Source organism: Anopheles moucheti, chromosome 2, assembly GCF_943734755.1.
Source record: "Anopheles moucheti chromosome 2, idAnoMoucSN_F20_07, whole genome shotgun sequence".
Classification (NCBI taxonomy): Eukaryota; Metazoa; Arthropoda; class Insecta; order Diptera; family Culicidae; genus Anopheles; species Anopheles moucheti.
This window is the reverse complement of record NC_069140.1, coordinates 12,270,965-12,287,568: the sequence shown is the minus strand read 5'-3', so window position 1 is coordinate 12,287,568 and position 16,604 is coordinate 12,270,965. Positions and strand designations below refer to the sequence as shown.

At 45.8% G+C, this 16,604-nt stretch overlaps 2 protein-coding genes across 2 annotated transcripts; both read left to right on the top strand.

The window, feature by feature from the left end:
• Window positions 1-1,923: 1,923 nt before the first annotated feature.
• LOC128297905 (uncharacterized) lies at window positions 1,924-7,179 on the top strand. The gene is made up of 4 exons (XM_053033622.1): window positions 1,924-4,880; window positions 4,958-6,036; window positions 6,111-6,209; window positions 6,287-7,179. The coding sequence occupies exons 1-4, from the start codon at window positions 1,924-1,926 to the stop codon at window positions 6,532-6,534; spliced, it is 4,383 nt and encodes a 1,460-aa protein (XP_052889582.1). The 3' UTR covers window positions 6,535-7,179.
• Window positions 7,180-9,587: 2,408 nt separating this feature from the next.
• Window positions 9,588-10,935, top strand: LOC128298152 (lipase 3-like). The gene is made up of 3 exons (XM_053033894.1): window positions 9,588-9,699; window positions 9,768-10,483; window positions 10,558-10,935. Exons 1-3 carry the CDS (start codon window positions 9,588-9,590, stop codon window positions 10,933-10,935), a joined length of 1,206 nt encoding a protein of 401 aa, XP_052889854.1.
• The last annotated feature ends 5,669 nt before the right edge of the window (window positions 10,936-16,604 follow it).

Sequence of the window (16,604 nt, the reverse complement as noted above, 5' to 3'; positions counted from 1 at the left end):
TGAATATTTGAAAGAAATGATTCCTGCGTTGGTAGCTCCTCGTTCAACCCTGCGGTTGTCAAATTGACGTGCGCGCGTAATGTCAAAACGCGGTATTTTTTTATGCTCTTCAGTAAACACAAATCAACAGCGCAAGTCGTGTTGGCTTTCGCAGTTTTACGGGCGACAAGAAATATAAAGTAAATTAACAGAAAAGTTACACCACTGTTGTACTAAAGTCACGTGGTAAGTGAAACACTGTGTATGGTTTGTGAAAGATCTATCGTTGGTCATTTGTGCACCATACGGGAAATGTGATTCCGCAAGCGGAAGATGCGGCACTTTTGTTTAGTAGTGTGGGTGCGCGTGTGCGTCGATATGTGGGAACATACGAGGGTGGGATTGTTTGTTGGTAGAAACGTGATCATCCCTCCCGGTGTTAACATGAAACACGTAGTTTTGTGAGAAAATTTGCGAAATAGATAAAGCAGGCAGAGTAAGAAACAATCGAATGTTGCTCACTATTGTTCTGATTGTTAGTACCGTTGCTTCCATACGGATGACTGCACTATTTTGCTGTAGCGTTCATGCCGCATCATTCGCCTTCGGAAAGTTCGTTGACTTGGGTAGTGCCAATGTGGGTGGTGTCCGGAGAGCATAGACACCGCGTGGGCTAAGTGCGTTCGTGGTTCTAAAAGAGGAAAATAATGTTTGATGTAAAACTGCTAACAAGAACGGAAATGCTTTGCCATACACGACCTTTACCAATGACATGATTGCCTGCCTGAAAGTTTATATTTTCATTTATTGTTAATATAAATCCAAGGAGATTAACACGATTTACATCTTATCAAACAATTGCAATTGTTACATGTTTGCCACCTGTAATATTTATGGTTTCTATTTCAGTATAGTGGATTCTGCTATCCGGTTTAGAGCCCTGCCAGTCCCAGGATGCAAACAAAATAAACCAAACGAACTGTCAGTGGCCGTTTTTGACAGCGGAAGAAAAAATCTCCGTCAGTGCAACAAAAGTAATACATTTGGTAGTGGAATTATCGTTAATAGTGTAACCATAACGGGTCACAATGGAGTGAATGCTACCGCAAATCGCTGGTCGGACCCTTTGCCTTTCGATTACCGATAATTTCGTGCCCGGGGACAAACGTATCGTGGCGCACGGAACGGAAGAAAAAGTGTGCGCTTGATTGGTGAAGTAATCACGCAAGAAGCTACGGCAACAACAGCAGTAAAAACAACCGACACACACACACGGCGTTGGAGCATAAAAAACGAAAGAGCCCTCCCCAAGTGTACATCCAGCAGCTGCCGCAATAACAGCGCCGATTTCGCAGTACTTTGGTTGTGTCGTTGCGAAATGTAGGTCGTTGTAAAGTAGCAATAACAGTGAGGGCCCGATGTTATGCAGCGTTGAAAACAATTAACCGTACTAATTGCGGATACGGTCCCATGAGAGGGGAACGTAAGATGCCCCTAATTTCCCGACTAACATTCGCTTCACGGTGTTGATCGGAAAATCTTTGTGTACTAAGGATTGTAAATATTTTCGTAGGACGATGCGGATTGTGCTTATCTCTCAAGAGCCTTTGCCTTTGTGCATTGCAGGAATCGATTCCTTAACAGTGAGAGCAAGGCCAGATGCTTTCAGACACTCAATATTGTTTACTCTGTTAAAAATGAACGTGACTCATGTCCGTCTCATAATAATCGGTGGGATTTTTGTGATTGACTATGGGCCATTTATAGAGAATTGTTTCATCGTATAATCAATATGATTACGGAATTCCTTCGCCTATTTAATGAATAATGTGTTTGTTTCCTTTTACAGCTATCAGACGACACCAGGTCTTTGAATTCGAAACAATCGGTCAACCCGGCATCGAGTGTGTGTGAGCAGTGCAGTAGTCCAGTCGAAGAAAGGTCATGTCATGCCATTCCACGACACGTGCACAGGAGGATCCGTACGCGTTCACGGAATCGGCACCACTGCAAGCGAACTCATTGGCGTACGCAAACCATTCAAGTGCAGTTAGTAATAGCACCAGTAGCAGCAATGGTAATGCAACCACTTCGACCACCATACAGACTGCATCCTCCGGTGCGAGTCTGCTGCTTGCGACCAACTCTACCGGAAACGTCACCACGACCAAGGATAAAGTTGTGAGCATTTCCCCACCAGTTGCTTCATCATCTCCGGCTACACTGAAAGTACGCTACAATGGTGTCGTGACGACGGCTTCTCCGACCACCACGGCCGTGGTGAGGAGTGGTCCCACCACGGTCGGTACACCGATTCCGGTGTTTACGAAACCCGTGCAGATAAGGCAACAGTCCCCACAGAGTGGCTTGGTAGCACAATCCCAACCAACAGTGACTGTGGGAAAATTGATCAAGAAGGTATTGCCGCAGCAGAAGACGACCCCCATGATAACAACTGTCGTTGCTAGTGGGGCCAAAATAATCTCACGCTTGCAGCAACCAAACCAAAGCTTGCCGGGCGGGCAACAGCTGTCAACGACCGGTGGGTCTATATTGAAGTTCATCAAAATCCCTCCACAACAGCTGGCCAAAGGAACAACGGGTGGTGCTACCACTATTCCACAAGGAAGCATCATACACGTAACCACATCCGGCGATGGGGCTAGAAAGTTAATAGTGACTAATAGCAGCAGCAACGGGGTAACTCCAACCATTTCTGTCGCTACCACGAGTGCAGCGAGAATAGCAAATGTAGGAACGGGTGTCACTCGCAATGCTGGGGGTGTGGCCGTAGTGTCTAATGTATCCACTGTGACGCCGACAAAAATCCGCCTAGTGCAACCGCAAGCACAAGGGAAATTTTATTTGCAAACAGCACCAAACAGTAGTACGGTGGGAACAGCTACCCATCTTTCCAATCCCGTCACCATAGCGACGCTGAGAAACACGCTCATCAAGCAGCAACAACCACCGCTGCAGCAACAAAAACCACAACCTGCTCAACAACAGCAGCAGCAGCAAACCGTGCAGCAAAAGGTTTTACCGTCCCAACAGCAACAACAAGCATCGCCTACAGCAAAGCCGCAACAAATCACTTCAACAGCTTTACCGCCACAGCAGAAACAACAACAGATTCAGCAGCAATTTATACAGAAGCAACAAAAATCGCAGCAATTGAAACAACAGCAAATTGTAGGCACTCAATCACCGCAACCGCTGTCCCATCCGTTGCCGAAAATATCGCCCCAGCCTCTGCCACCCAAACCGTCTACACCATCATTGCAATCGCAATCGTTACAAAAGTTGGAAAATGTCGACAGCACACCGAAACTGCAGCAAAAACAGCAAGTCCAAACAGCAGTTCAGCAACAGCAGCAACTTGTTTCGAAGACACTGTTGCAATCTGCGCCAAATGGTCAGAAGCAATCGTTACTGTTACAGCAACAACAACCACAACCTTCGAAACAAGCACCGTCCCCTACCATACAGTCTGCACAGCAACCACAATCGCTGCTACTGCAACCCCAGCGAAAGCAGCCACAAGCTTTCGCATCGGTCGGCAATAAACAACGGACCGTACCTCAACAACAGCCACCAAAACCTGCCTCTGCTCCCGTTGGTTCCATATCCTTGCTAACGTCTTCGTCGATCGCGGCAAAAGATGGTTCTTTATTGGTGAAGGCCAACGATACCAATAGGGTATCCGCCGTATCGCCCAGGGAAGTTGAAAAGTCTAACAAGATGTCCACTACGGAAGGTGCACGTCGATCCGTGAATCAACAAAGCTTACTCGTAGCTTCTAACACTGCAGCAAACACAGCGCCACAATCGCGCGACCAATTGCCAGCGGTGAATAGGGTTGAAAAGATCAATCGATCACCATCCGTTGTGGGCGATCAGAAAGTGATCGCTGCTGCAGCGAAAAAACGTTCAGATACAGAAGTTGTTTCAGTTGTCAACATCGGTGGTGGAATAGGGAGCGAAATCAAATCGGCTGACCATCCCACCACATTGGATATTAAAACTAATCTTATTAAAGAGGAACAAACGATACCAGACATTGTTAATGGGAAGGTCCGTCAAATGTCGGGTCGAAAATCTGGTGCAACGGGCAAAACAGGTGGCAAACAACAGAAATCCGCTAAACGAACACATAGTCAACTGCTATCGGAGGAACGGGAGCAGCTTCGAGATTGTAAATCTCCAGTAGCTACGGCGTTGACAAACATTGGATCTTCCCCATCGTGTACGACCAGTACGCCAAATGCTTCAGCAAGGAGCGTCCCAGGAAGCGCACCTACTTCATTGTTACTATCCACCGTGAAGGTGGAAAAGGAGTTCGAAATAAAGCAAGAAAAAATGGAGCAGCCGGATGAAAAACCGCTGAGACTGCAGCGGTTTGTTGCGTCAACCACCGCACCGGGAGCAACGGCTGTACCAATCAAGCGTCCAAAGATAAGGGAATGGCATGCGCCCGGTGCGTACATGTTCGATCTGAAGGATCCGGGCGACGAGTCGGATGACGATGTGTACGACGAGTACCCGAATACGCTTTCCTTTTGGTACGAGGAATCCATCGCGATCACCGTACCGGATAGTATGTCAAGCTGGGGCATAAATCCGATGCATCGTAGTTCGTCGTCGAGCAGCAGCAGTGTCCGGGGTGGCAAAAACAAAGGCAATCGGAGTGGGAACAGTTCGAAGTTTGAAATACGCATGCTAACGCGCGATGAACGGTTGGAGCTCAAGAAGGCCTACCTGCAGCGACGGGTAGTTCAGTGTAGAAATGGGCTGCGGTTGAGAAGTGCGGCAGCGTCCATCGCCAAGAAGCGGCTAGAATCGATGGCAAGGGTGGTCGCGAAGGTGGACAAACGACGGCAAACCGAACTGAATAAAACGAGGTAAGTGTGTGTGCGTGTTTGTAGTCGAAAGCTGATATGTATGATTAGTAATATTTATCGTATTTGAACCCACACAGTGAAAAGGACACTTGCGCTGTCGAGGGTTGCAGTAAATCGGCTCTCGTGATGACATCGCACTGCTACGATCACGTTACGGAGGAATCGCAACAGTGTCTGTTTCAGCGCTGTACGGCAAAGTTTTCCGACAACAGCCAGTGCCGCGTACCGGTATTTGACGTTAGCCATGAGCTGATCCTCTGCAAGGAGCACGCCTGGAAGCATGACAATCATGATAAGATGTCGCAGGAGGTAAAGCTGCACAAGAAACCGGCAACAATGGTTACACCGGTGCCCGTTCCTGCGTCCCCAACAGTAGCGGGACGAAAGAAAGCGAAACCCATTCAAACGCCGCCGGTGGTGGTGCGATCCCAGAAGCGACCCAAAAAGAAGAAAAAGTTAACGCCCTTGCAGCAGCAGATGCTGCTGCATCAGCAACAGTACAAGCAACAGTTTGCGATACATCATACCCACCATCAATCCAGCCAGTCGAATCAGCAACAGGCAAAACCTTCGACACCCGCTTCGAACCAGCCGCCGAAGAAGGTGATACAGCCGCAGCAATCGCAGCCGCAGAGATCTTTACTCAATACATGGTCTGTTAACGGCAAGGTGCAGGTGCAGGTTAAGCAAGCAGCGCCTGTGCCAAAGGCAGCAGCATTAGCACACCCCGGACAAAGGCTACATCTGTTCAATGGCAGTGAAAGCCCATCGAAACCTGCGTTTAATACGAATGTGTCACACACAGCGGGTTATGTGAATCGCAGTCTACACATTCCTGCTGCCGTTGGCAATAATCGAACCGTTGCCGGTGCTATGGGATCCAGTGCTTATCGTGGCCAACTTAATAATTCGTCCATGGAAATAGTGGATTCGTTAGAGCATGATCACGATCAGCAACAGCAACCGCAGCAGCTGCAGCAGCACCAGTACAGCAAAGGATCGCATCCAGTCCCAACGATACACCAATCCAATACCTCGCCAAACACGCAGGATCTTCTGACGATATGCGAGAATAGTTCGGCTTACGCGAGTTCCGAGGATACCGGTGTTGGTGGGTTATCCGAATCAGAGCTCTTGACAACACAGGACGTAATAGGTAAGATCATCATGATCGCGTAGCAAATGAATGTCAAAACATAATGTGTGACTTTGTTGTTTGCCCATCCACAGAAGAGATTATACCATTCGAGTTCAGCAACCTGCTCCATCCCAACGTCCTCAGTCATTTGCCGCCGGACGCATTGAATGAGCTGCTTTATCTCGGTGATGGTAAGCATCGAAAGGTACAAAAACCCTTTCGTTGAATTTATGATTGAACAAAATTTGCTTTTGCGGTGAATTTGTAGTGCCGGCTGAGGATGATACGGGAGATTCGCACGAGAGCTGCCCTCGGGAGGTGGAGGACGATATAGAGCGTGCCCTCGAGCATGTGAAATCGCTCGACGATATGACAGTGGAACCGAGCAGCTTGTTGGGCGATTTTCTGGACAATGTCGACGACGAAATGTTGGATGGATCTGATATATGCAATACGGAGCAAATGCTCCAGTCGCCTAATAAAGCGGGCGATATCAGAGGCATGGTTCATACGTAAGTAGTGTGCCAGGTACGAAGCAATAGCAGTAGCAGTTGTAGCAGTGAATTTGATTTCACAATGAACAGTGGTCAGGTTGAAACGCAAAAATAATTATCAAAAGTTCTTTTTTTTTAAACATGTTTATCGCAATTTTTGGAAGCTTTAAATGAAACCAGTTCATCTGTATAGCTTTAACACCTGTCACTTATTGTCAGCAATACTTACAACTGTTTGCTTTTGTGTTTGACATTCAACGTTGTGCAAGCTGCAGGATGATTAAAAATACTGCCAACATTGGATTGTTTACGGATTAGTTGCAATTGATATACTTACGTGTGTACTGGTTTAAATAATTAACGCGACGTTGCGTTGGCTGTAAGAACCATATTACGTCAAAATTACGCTTTCATAGTTACGCTGTTCTAATGTAAAACTAATTTAAAATTTAAAGAACAACTGATATCGTACGCAAAGCCAAGGGTAGACATTCACACTAAACATGATGCTTGCGATAGTGGATAGGCGGAAAACATTTTAATAATCATTCACTGTAGATAGGCGTCAAAAATCATCGTCATCTTGTTTTCTCGTCACTGCACAGTGTACAGTAAAGTAGTTAAGATTGTAAAGTCTCTTTAGGAGAAATAAATACGATTAAATGAATCCACTATCTACGTAATCATGTGGTCGACGAGAATTAGGCCGCACGAACCGCACGAACTCTGAGATGTGCATAGTGAGAAATACGCAAATGTATGTTCAGGGGTGAATCGTTTTTTTTGCGGCACGTGTTCTTTTCGTCAGTGAGCCCAGAAAGAGGCAGGTTTACAGGATGTGAAGTAACTAGCATTTAGGACGCATCGCGAAGGACAGGACAACGTCTGGTCACACTGTTTGGTGGTTACGGGCCGGTCTTCGTACCACCATACAGCATAACCACATGCATTTACGATGCGTTTGTACAAACAATTTCAACACACAGAAGTAACAGTTTCCCACAAGCTACCTAAGTACGATTTGTTTTACAAATGAAATCGATATCTGTACCTGATTAATACAAAAAAGAAAAGAAAAGAAACAGAACCGGAAATACACACGGGTGTTTTTTGTTTGTTTCTTAGTTTCATCATAACAACATGCGCGGTACAGTAGCAGTTTGCTGTACAGTAAGCTCGCTTGGAGGCTAACCGAGAGATGTTTCGCACCATTTTCACACGACACGTGCAGGTGATCGATTGAAACCGGTTGCGTATGTTGTGCGTATGAATATTAAACATCTACTACATCTTAGTGACTTGATCGCGAGCCACCATCTACCTTACCGAATCGTTTATGTGTATAATATGGTGTAATTTAAGTAAGTAAATCGAACAGTGAAAAGAACATACGTTCAATTGAAAATAACGTCTAGGGTGTAAGGTTAAACTAACGCTTAACGAAGCATCCGAGCATGGCAGCAGATCGCTACGAAAGGCTGCTCGCGATACTGTAGTGTTTTGGGAATTCTGGTAAGCTTTCGTTGGCTGTAGTGAGAATCATGATTAACTGTAATCGTACCAACTTAAAGCATGAATAATCATATAATAATGGGAATAAATAGAATACACCGTTAGAAGGTAGTGCAGGGTTCATTCTCCCAACATTATGTTCTACAGTATGTTCGCAACTCAGCTCAGAAGCAGAATGATGGTAGGTTGTGTGTTTGTAGAGTGTTCTGTATAGTATCGTAAGTGCAAAACGGAAAGGTAAACACAACGGAAAGCAAAAAATGAACAAAATCTAACAAAAAAAAAGAACAACACTAGCGAATTGTACGCGCTTGTTATCAACAGATACGAAACACAATTATTGTAACAATTGCTTTTTGTAATAAAAAGTATTAAAAACTAGTATTTTGTGTTTACTTCTTGTAGAAGTTACATATTTAAATTTTACATTAAATGTGGTTAGTCGGGACATTTTCAACAACAGTTCAACCTTCACTAGAAATGCTTCAACATTTGCGATTGGATTATGTCGATTCATAAGATGCTCAGATTCCGATTTCGGTTCTTTATCCCAAGCGTATGGCTTCGCCGTATTTGGGTGATCCCGGAGATCCCAAGTTTGCCATACGAAGGTGATCGAAGGAACGAATTGGCCGTTCGAAGGTGATCCTCGGAGATTCCGTCGGAAAGGAACCATACATGCTAACCCCGGAGATCCTGCATTTGCCAAACTAAGGTGATCGAATCGAATCTCGGAATGTGAAGGTGTGGTTTCGTCATGCAATGGTTCTTTAAAACATGGGTTGAAACAGATCGACCATTCTACTTCCAACTTCCCATCACAAGCAACTACTCAATTGCTGCTTCGTGACGTCCTAGTCGAGTTAAAAACGATGCTTTGTAAAGGTAATTGAGGGTTATCAACAGAGATATACAGATCGGATCTGGTGAACTAGTCTGTTCTGAGGGTACTTATTGTATTATTTGGAAAACATCAGTACATAAGATTCGCCCACCACTCCTCGACTTGCGATAAATGCGTTTCGTATTGTTTTTGTTCTGTTATCGAGACAGATTACGGCAAAGATTCTTTTGCATTAATCAAACCATTCTTATCGTCCATCAGATGATCAGACAGATCAGCTGTCGTAAATACCTGCTACCCGAAAAACGTGACTTGTGTTTATCGGCTGAAGGGAGTACTTTTTATCAGTGTACAGATTAGTAATTTACGAGGAATCTTTGATTGTATGGTACAGGGTTTTACAGTTCAGCATTAAATTATTCTACAACGACTATACACTTAAGTCCTTCTTGTTCCAAGACGTGAATTCGATGTCCAAACTCTTGACAGGTCCCCTGCACTGGAAACCCTGCAATGACTCCGTTCCTGATTACTAGAATGAAATCTGTTTAAGGTGTGTCCTGTTCAATCTGGTTGGCTTATCGGAATCACATTTGGGTGGGTGCGGCCTCAGATAGGAATGTGATAAGACCCGGTCGATTTATGTATTTAAAGAGGACCGAGCGAAGTTGCCAGGCTTCACAGTGTCCCGAACAGGTGGAACGAAACACAGTCGTAGAATGAAAAGTGTGGTGTACAGTGTGGTGGCAGTTGTACTGCTGCTGGTCGTGACCCTAGCAGCGGGACAAATTCATCCCGACATCGTTGAAGATGCTCATCTAGATTCGGTAGGTGTGGACATGAGGGTCGTTAGCGCGATGGACATCTTTTTCATTCCACTCGAGTTGACTTTCAGCTAGGACTGTTGCGCAAATATGGATACCCGGCAGAGGAACACATCATCGAAACGGACGATGGCTATCTGCTCGGCGTACATCGATGCCCGGGTAGTCCGTTGTCACCGCCAGCCCCGGGCAAGCCGGTCGTACTACTCCAGCACGGTATGCTAAGCTCGTCCGCCGACTACATCCTGATGGGGCCGGGCACTAGCCTGGCGTACATGTTGGCCGATGCCGGGTACGACGTGTGGATGGGCAATGCTCGTGGCAATCGGTACTCCCGCCGTCATCGCTTCCGCAGCAACGAAACGCAAACATTCTGGGACTTTTCGTGGCACGAGGTCGGCAGCATCGACATTCCGAACGTGATCGACTACATAATGGTGCGCACCGGTCAGCAATCGCTGCAGTACGTTGGCCACTCGCAGGGCACAACCGCCTACTGGGTGATGATGTCGCAGCATCCGTACTACAACCGGCGCATCAAGAGTATGCATGCGCTAGCACCGGCCGCTTACATGCACAACACGCGTAGCCCTTACGTGATCTTTCTGGGCACGTTCCTCTACACGACGGAGCTGATGCTGCAGATGATGGGCACCTGGTGGTTTGAGCCGACCAACGAGATGGACATTCAGGGTGGGTTGCAGGACTGCCACGATGGTGCACCGTTCCAGGCCATGTGCTCGATCAACACGTTCCTGATTGCTGGCTTTAACACGCAAGAGGTTAACTCGGTAAGTGGTGGAACCCTTCAGGTTTAGTGGAGCTCTGGTGGTGTAAACATCGGTTCTACCTTTATCCCTTCCAGACCATGCTGCCCGTCATCCATGCGCATTCCCCTGCCGGAGCCTCGACGATGCAGATGATCCATCACGCACAAACGCTCCGATCGCGCGTCTTCCGCCAGTACGATCACGGAGCGATGAATATGCTGCGTTACGGACAGCTCACACCTCCGGTGTACAATCTGGCCAATGTGCAGGCTCCTACACTGTTCTATCACAGCACTAACGATTGGATGGCCGCACCACCGGATGTGGAGCTGCTGTACCGCGAGCTACCGAACGTGGTGAAGCGGTACCTTGTCCCATTGCCGGCTTTCAACCATCTAGACTTTGTGTGGGCCATCAACGTACGCTCCCTGCTGTATGATGAGCTGCTGGCCGATCTGAAGGCGTACGTGTGAGGACGGAAGGCGACGCCCAAGCACCACCACCACGCTTATCGTTATAAAATCGAATACAATAAGACCTAGACTAGTGAAAGCACTTCCATATCCATTGGGTTTCCTTCTTCGGTAATGAAACTGCGACGTATCATGATGCGGCTAGACAGTTTAATCGTACAGCGCCCATGCCCGATAACAATCGCTTTTTTTAGCGTAAAGTTTTGTAGATTTGGTGATTTTGGACCCCCGCAAGAAAGACGTCAACGTTGGCTAAATGCTTTAAGCTAACCGATTCACTAGTGTTACGATAAGATTAAGAAGCGCAAGGCACGATGACAATTGTTGGTCAGTCACATTTTTTTTAGTCAGTCTTCTGAGACGCTCAAACGTAAACGTTGTGCAGAACCTTAACTTGCCGCTAGTTACCTCTCGGATGGACAGTGGACACTGGAATGATCCGAATGGGAGATGATTGGGACAATTTTAAACCGATCAGCTATGAAATCTTCGCGGTCTTGGCCTGCTGCAGGACTCCTCTAAACTGCTCACGGTCGAGCGCCGTCGTCTGCGATCAACGCCATCACTCCACCTCAATTTGAGCCTACCACACCTTCTACTACCACACCATCCACTAAAAGGACTTTACGAGCTGAGTTGTCCGGTGTCATTCTCGTGACGTGACCAGACCACCGGAGACTGTAAGTCTATTCCGCTGTTCGACAGTCAGTTCGCCGTGCAGCTCAATGAGCTCGTCATTGTAGCGACTCTACCATTGTCCTTCCACACATACGGGACCAAAAATCTTTCTGAGCATTTTCCTTTTCCTTTTCAACTGAGAGGGTTTCGTCAGTTTTGGCCAGAGTCCCAAAAATCTGATGAAATTTTAGAAGTGTCTGGCTATTATCAAGCTTCTAGGATGTTACAACTAAACTCTTGAGAGTGACTTTCGAAGTGCTGGGCTAATTACCCACATTTTACCAAATGTGTATGAGATAGACATAATTGGGTGCAGCAGATGTTTAGGAAAAGATGGAACAGGTGGTAGAAATTCGAACAGGTAAAATCATTAGGACCATTAGGTCAAAAAGCATAATTAGTAAGATCCCTCTCCAAGTAGAAGTTCAGTATCACTATCCAAGGAAATTTTGTGGAAAAGACGAAACATTTATTCGAGTTATTTATTATCTTCCTTTTTAATTTTATCCGCAATTCGCATAACGATTCTTTATTCTGTTTTTTTTATTCCGGTTAATAGAAGTAAATTGTAATTCAAAACAGACTCACAGAAGAAACCAACAATAGTAGGCGTAGGAATGTCACCGCGAGGGGGTTTTCTTCTTTTGCAAGATTGAACTACTTTCAAGGAGCAAGAATGTGACCAAATTCGTGGACAGATATGTCTCTTTATGTCTATTTGGACGGCAATAAGTTAAATATGAAATAGTTGTGCTCTTAAAACCACACGATGCAATATATTCGCATGAGCTCCGTAAACCGTAATCTCCTCCAACAGATGGTCGCGCACCACTTGCAACTACATTGCATTTACGCTTGCATTTCCACACACGCGTGCAAAATTTATAAACACACCATCCCCCACGAAGCAACATTGTTATCGGCGTAATGTAGCACGGCAAGCGTGTGCTACGTCGCCATGCGGTCGGTTTTCATCGGTGCATCGCGCTGTGCATGCGAAGCGCCCGCGTAAATTGTGCGTTGTAGTTGAGTGCACGACTGGCACCTGCTGGCGCGCATGCACTTCTGGTGGCCGTAGGGATGGGTAGTAGCATTCCCATCACATACACCCACGGAACACAATGTCGCACCGGGCAGTGGTGACACATCCAAGCCACACTCACGCTCACAGCGCGTGTGACGCCGAAGGGTTCGACACGCAACATGCGCGCGGGGGATGCATTTGTATGCTTCGCGATGGGGATGGAACGGTGCTAGGTGCCTGGTACTGGCACAGCGCAAACATCGTTCCCCGGGGTGCAATTGGCTGTATTGGTAGCTGACACACGCGAGAATGCAACAGGTTGTATACGGGGACATTCCCTCGCTCTCTCCATGCGAACGCCGGTCGGTAGAACGAGAAACAGCGTTCGTTTGTTGGGGATCGTTTTGTGAGTTTCGTTTCTGAACAGGAGCACAACATCGCATCTGGTGCCGTTAGAAATCGGGCCATCGAAATGCAACCTTCGCCGTGGCGTGCGATCCCGGTAGGTGCATCCGCGTGGAAGACACACCTTGTGCGCTGTGTTGGATGCTGTAAGGGATGACCATCGAATCGCTGGGAAGGGAAGAGGGCAGTAGGGAGTGGAGGTGCATTGCAAAATGGGAAACAAAACAGTGCGCGTGCATTATCACCATCCCCACTCCCCTTTATCCCCTTGCCTTCCAAAGAGCCCGAGGAGACCGAGAGCATTATAATAAATGTGTTCCCCGGTGGGATTTTTCGGTGGTTAGAGAGTGCCTCCGTACCGTCGGTCCGTTTATGGGTTTTTTCGGCAGTTAGACCACCCCCAGATCTGGATGGAAAAGATGCACCCGAGCGGGCGGAGAAAAAAAGGTACAGACCAAACGCATTAAACAGGAGTAAACGATTAAGATAATGCTAATTAAATAATAACAAGCACGACGACGGCGTAAGGAGCAATCTCGCGTGGGCACAGTCGCGACCATTCTGACACCGGAACGACTCATTAATTTCGTCGATTCACCGGCACCGATGCGCACCAAGAGGCATACTGCTTTGCACAATTGGCGCGCCAATTCATTGCACCACAAAGGACGGCACACGGACGGACGGCGGATTGGCAACTGTTGCCGGTTATGTGATACATATGATTTTAATTAGCGCGCGCTCGTATTTCGAAGGGGGGGGGGGGGGGGGGAGGGTAACCGGGTGTCCTTTCCATTATTTGTGTCGCCTGTGTGTGAGTGCATAATTGGGGGCATAGTCAGGGCGCAAATTTTGGGTGGCGTGGGCGGCCGGGGAAAAGCATGCGCGATAATGAAAATGATTTTCCCCCTGGGTCGGGTGGGAAACATAAAAAAAGTTGTGCCCGATAGTGTCAATGGCCAATATGTTTACCATTTGGCTGTACATAATGGGTGGGCTTTTGGTGGGTATTTATTGAACCGGTGGAAGTATTTTACGTTTCCCCGTTTTAAGTGGTCGCTTGCGTTGTGCTGGATGCGTTTTATATGCCATGGTTTTTATTGATTGTTGAAGTGATTTTAAAATACTTTTTTTTTACTATATAGGCGTTAATTAAGCTAAAGTTAATTAAAAGTTAACCAACATAATTAAATTGAGTTTTTTTAGTAAATGATTCTATTCCTTTATAGTCGTTAAAACTAAAGTTGTAGATGATTTAAAAGAGCTTTAAAGGAACTGGATTTTACGGTGTCTTTCACATGACGTGCCCAAACCCATCCGGACTTGGTAAGATAAATGTGATGCATAATCCTAGGAACTACCCCCGGTAAAGTAGTGTGCTGTAATAATTCTGAAGGTATGGTCTGTTATCTTGACCTTTACCACAAACGACTCTAGCACTGCTTGGTCCTTCATGACTGCGGCTGGGTTCATTATTGCTGTCAGTACTGCACCGTGGATGACCCTTGGGTTGATGATGTGGAAGGGCTTCCTGAAGATCGCTGGCCTCTGAAGGGTCTTCCTTCTAAGAAAGTTTCGGAATAAACTTTCATAATTTAATAATTCGCTTTAATAAACTTTTCATCCATGAGAGAACACTAATATCTATGTCTCCTCTGTCCATATCTACGTCGAAAATTACAGGTTGGATCATCCAGTGTAATTCTAATGGCTCAAATTCCTATAAATCCGTGTCTCGTTGATCAAGGACTAAGGGCGTTTGGCTCGATGGTGGTCTCACTATGACGCCTCACATCGACATCATGGTCAGCAAGGCATGGGGGACGCTTGGTCTTTTAAAAATGATTGCTTAGGATTTTTCTGATGCGCTGTGTCGAAATACATTGTTTTACTCGCTGGTTAGATCATTGCTTGAGTATATGTTTTCAAATTTAAGGTATTTTTTTTTGTGTAAAAATACTGAATAGAAAAACCCTTCTAAATATGTATATTCCATGCAGATAGAATACCCAGCAGATACTGTCATTTTAGCGATTGCAATTTTATTTAATTTTACGGAAAGATATCATCTCATATTATTTAGGGATTGTAGTGCTGTATTGCCCTCTAACACTCGTTTTGCATTTCTGATTAACGTAACGGTTTAAAATTAAGGTTCAATTCGATATTGCTTAACACTAAATTACATTCGTACCAGGGAGACTTGTTTATGTGTTTACTAACAATCTATTAAAAAATTTTAACACATTAAGCATTCTCAACTACCAAAATTATTTTGAACGATGTCCATCGCATAATTAGGACAAATTTCCCAACAAGGTTTTCGTAGGGTTTCAGAGGCTTAATTTCATTCTCTAAACAACTGTAGGGATGGACTTATCTAATGTAAACTTTACAACAATGTGACATTTTTGAAATTTATTAATGCTTTTAATTAATTAAATAATTAATTGTTTAATGCTTTTTTTTGAAAACTATTGTTATGAAACGTTGTACATACTTTATGTTAAAAATTAAATGTACCTCTACTCGGTAGATATTTTGCAGATGTCATAATGAAACGGTCCCAAATTGAAATGGAATTTCCACTCCAACGTAAGTGAAATTTAATGTTTTGCATATCGTTAACATACGACCACGCATTCCAGTGCAACCGATGCTCGTTCCAGTACGTAAATATGCACGCATGCAAAATGGAAAACCCGCCCCAAAATGAGACCAATCGTCATCGCCTGAACGGGGGCCCGAAATCATCCACCGAAATTGCAACCCGAACGCTAATTAATTTGTTTTATTCGTGTTCATTTATTATTCAATTGAACGTTTTCGGGTTCTCTCCCCAAAACACACACACACACACAAGCAAGTACATTTGCTATTGTGTCCTTCCGTTTTCATCTTTATTCAGCGTTGCGCTCAGTTTTCCGCAGTTCGCCGTTTTGGTACGCCGATTGGCAAGGGTATTGGTGCTGCATAATTGATTGGGTGCTCATTTTGCCGCCAAACCGCGTACTGTCATCGGGTGGTCCCCCGAAACGGATGTGGGTTGGAATGGGCACATAATTGCATACTCCGGGGTTCGTTTCGGTCGGTTTTGTGTAACGAATTTTCCTCCTTTTGGATGGAAGATAGGAGCAACACACGTACGGGTTGTCTTGTTTTTTTGTTTCTTTTTGTTTTGGACAGCTCGCAGGACCTGGGATGCCCGGGATGGTCCCGAAAATTTGCCGCCCGCATGATGAGTGGCCGCGCGTAAACGGTTGCAGAAAACTCATCCGAAAATGCATCCTTATGCGTGTTTGCGTTGTTGAGCAGCGGAGAAGCCCACCGCGTAAGAAGGGGCGTAATGTGGAGATGTTTTCTTCCTCTTAGCTTTTCATTTGGGGATTCTCGAAGACAAAAGTGTTCAATTGCATTTTATGGGGGATGAATCCCTCTTCCCGATAATGTACGTAGACATTGGGTGGTCCAGCCGTTGGGGTGCATTTGGTCAAGGGAATAATGATTTTTTTTGTAAAAATCGCCATCGTAAGATGCTCCCGAATGCCGTCGGTTTTTCGTC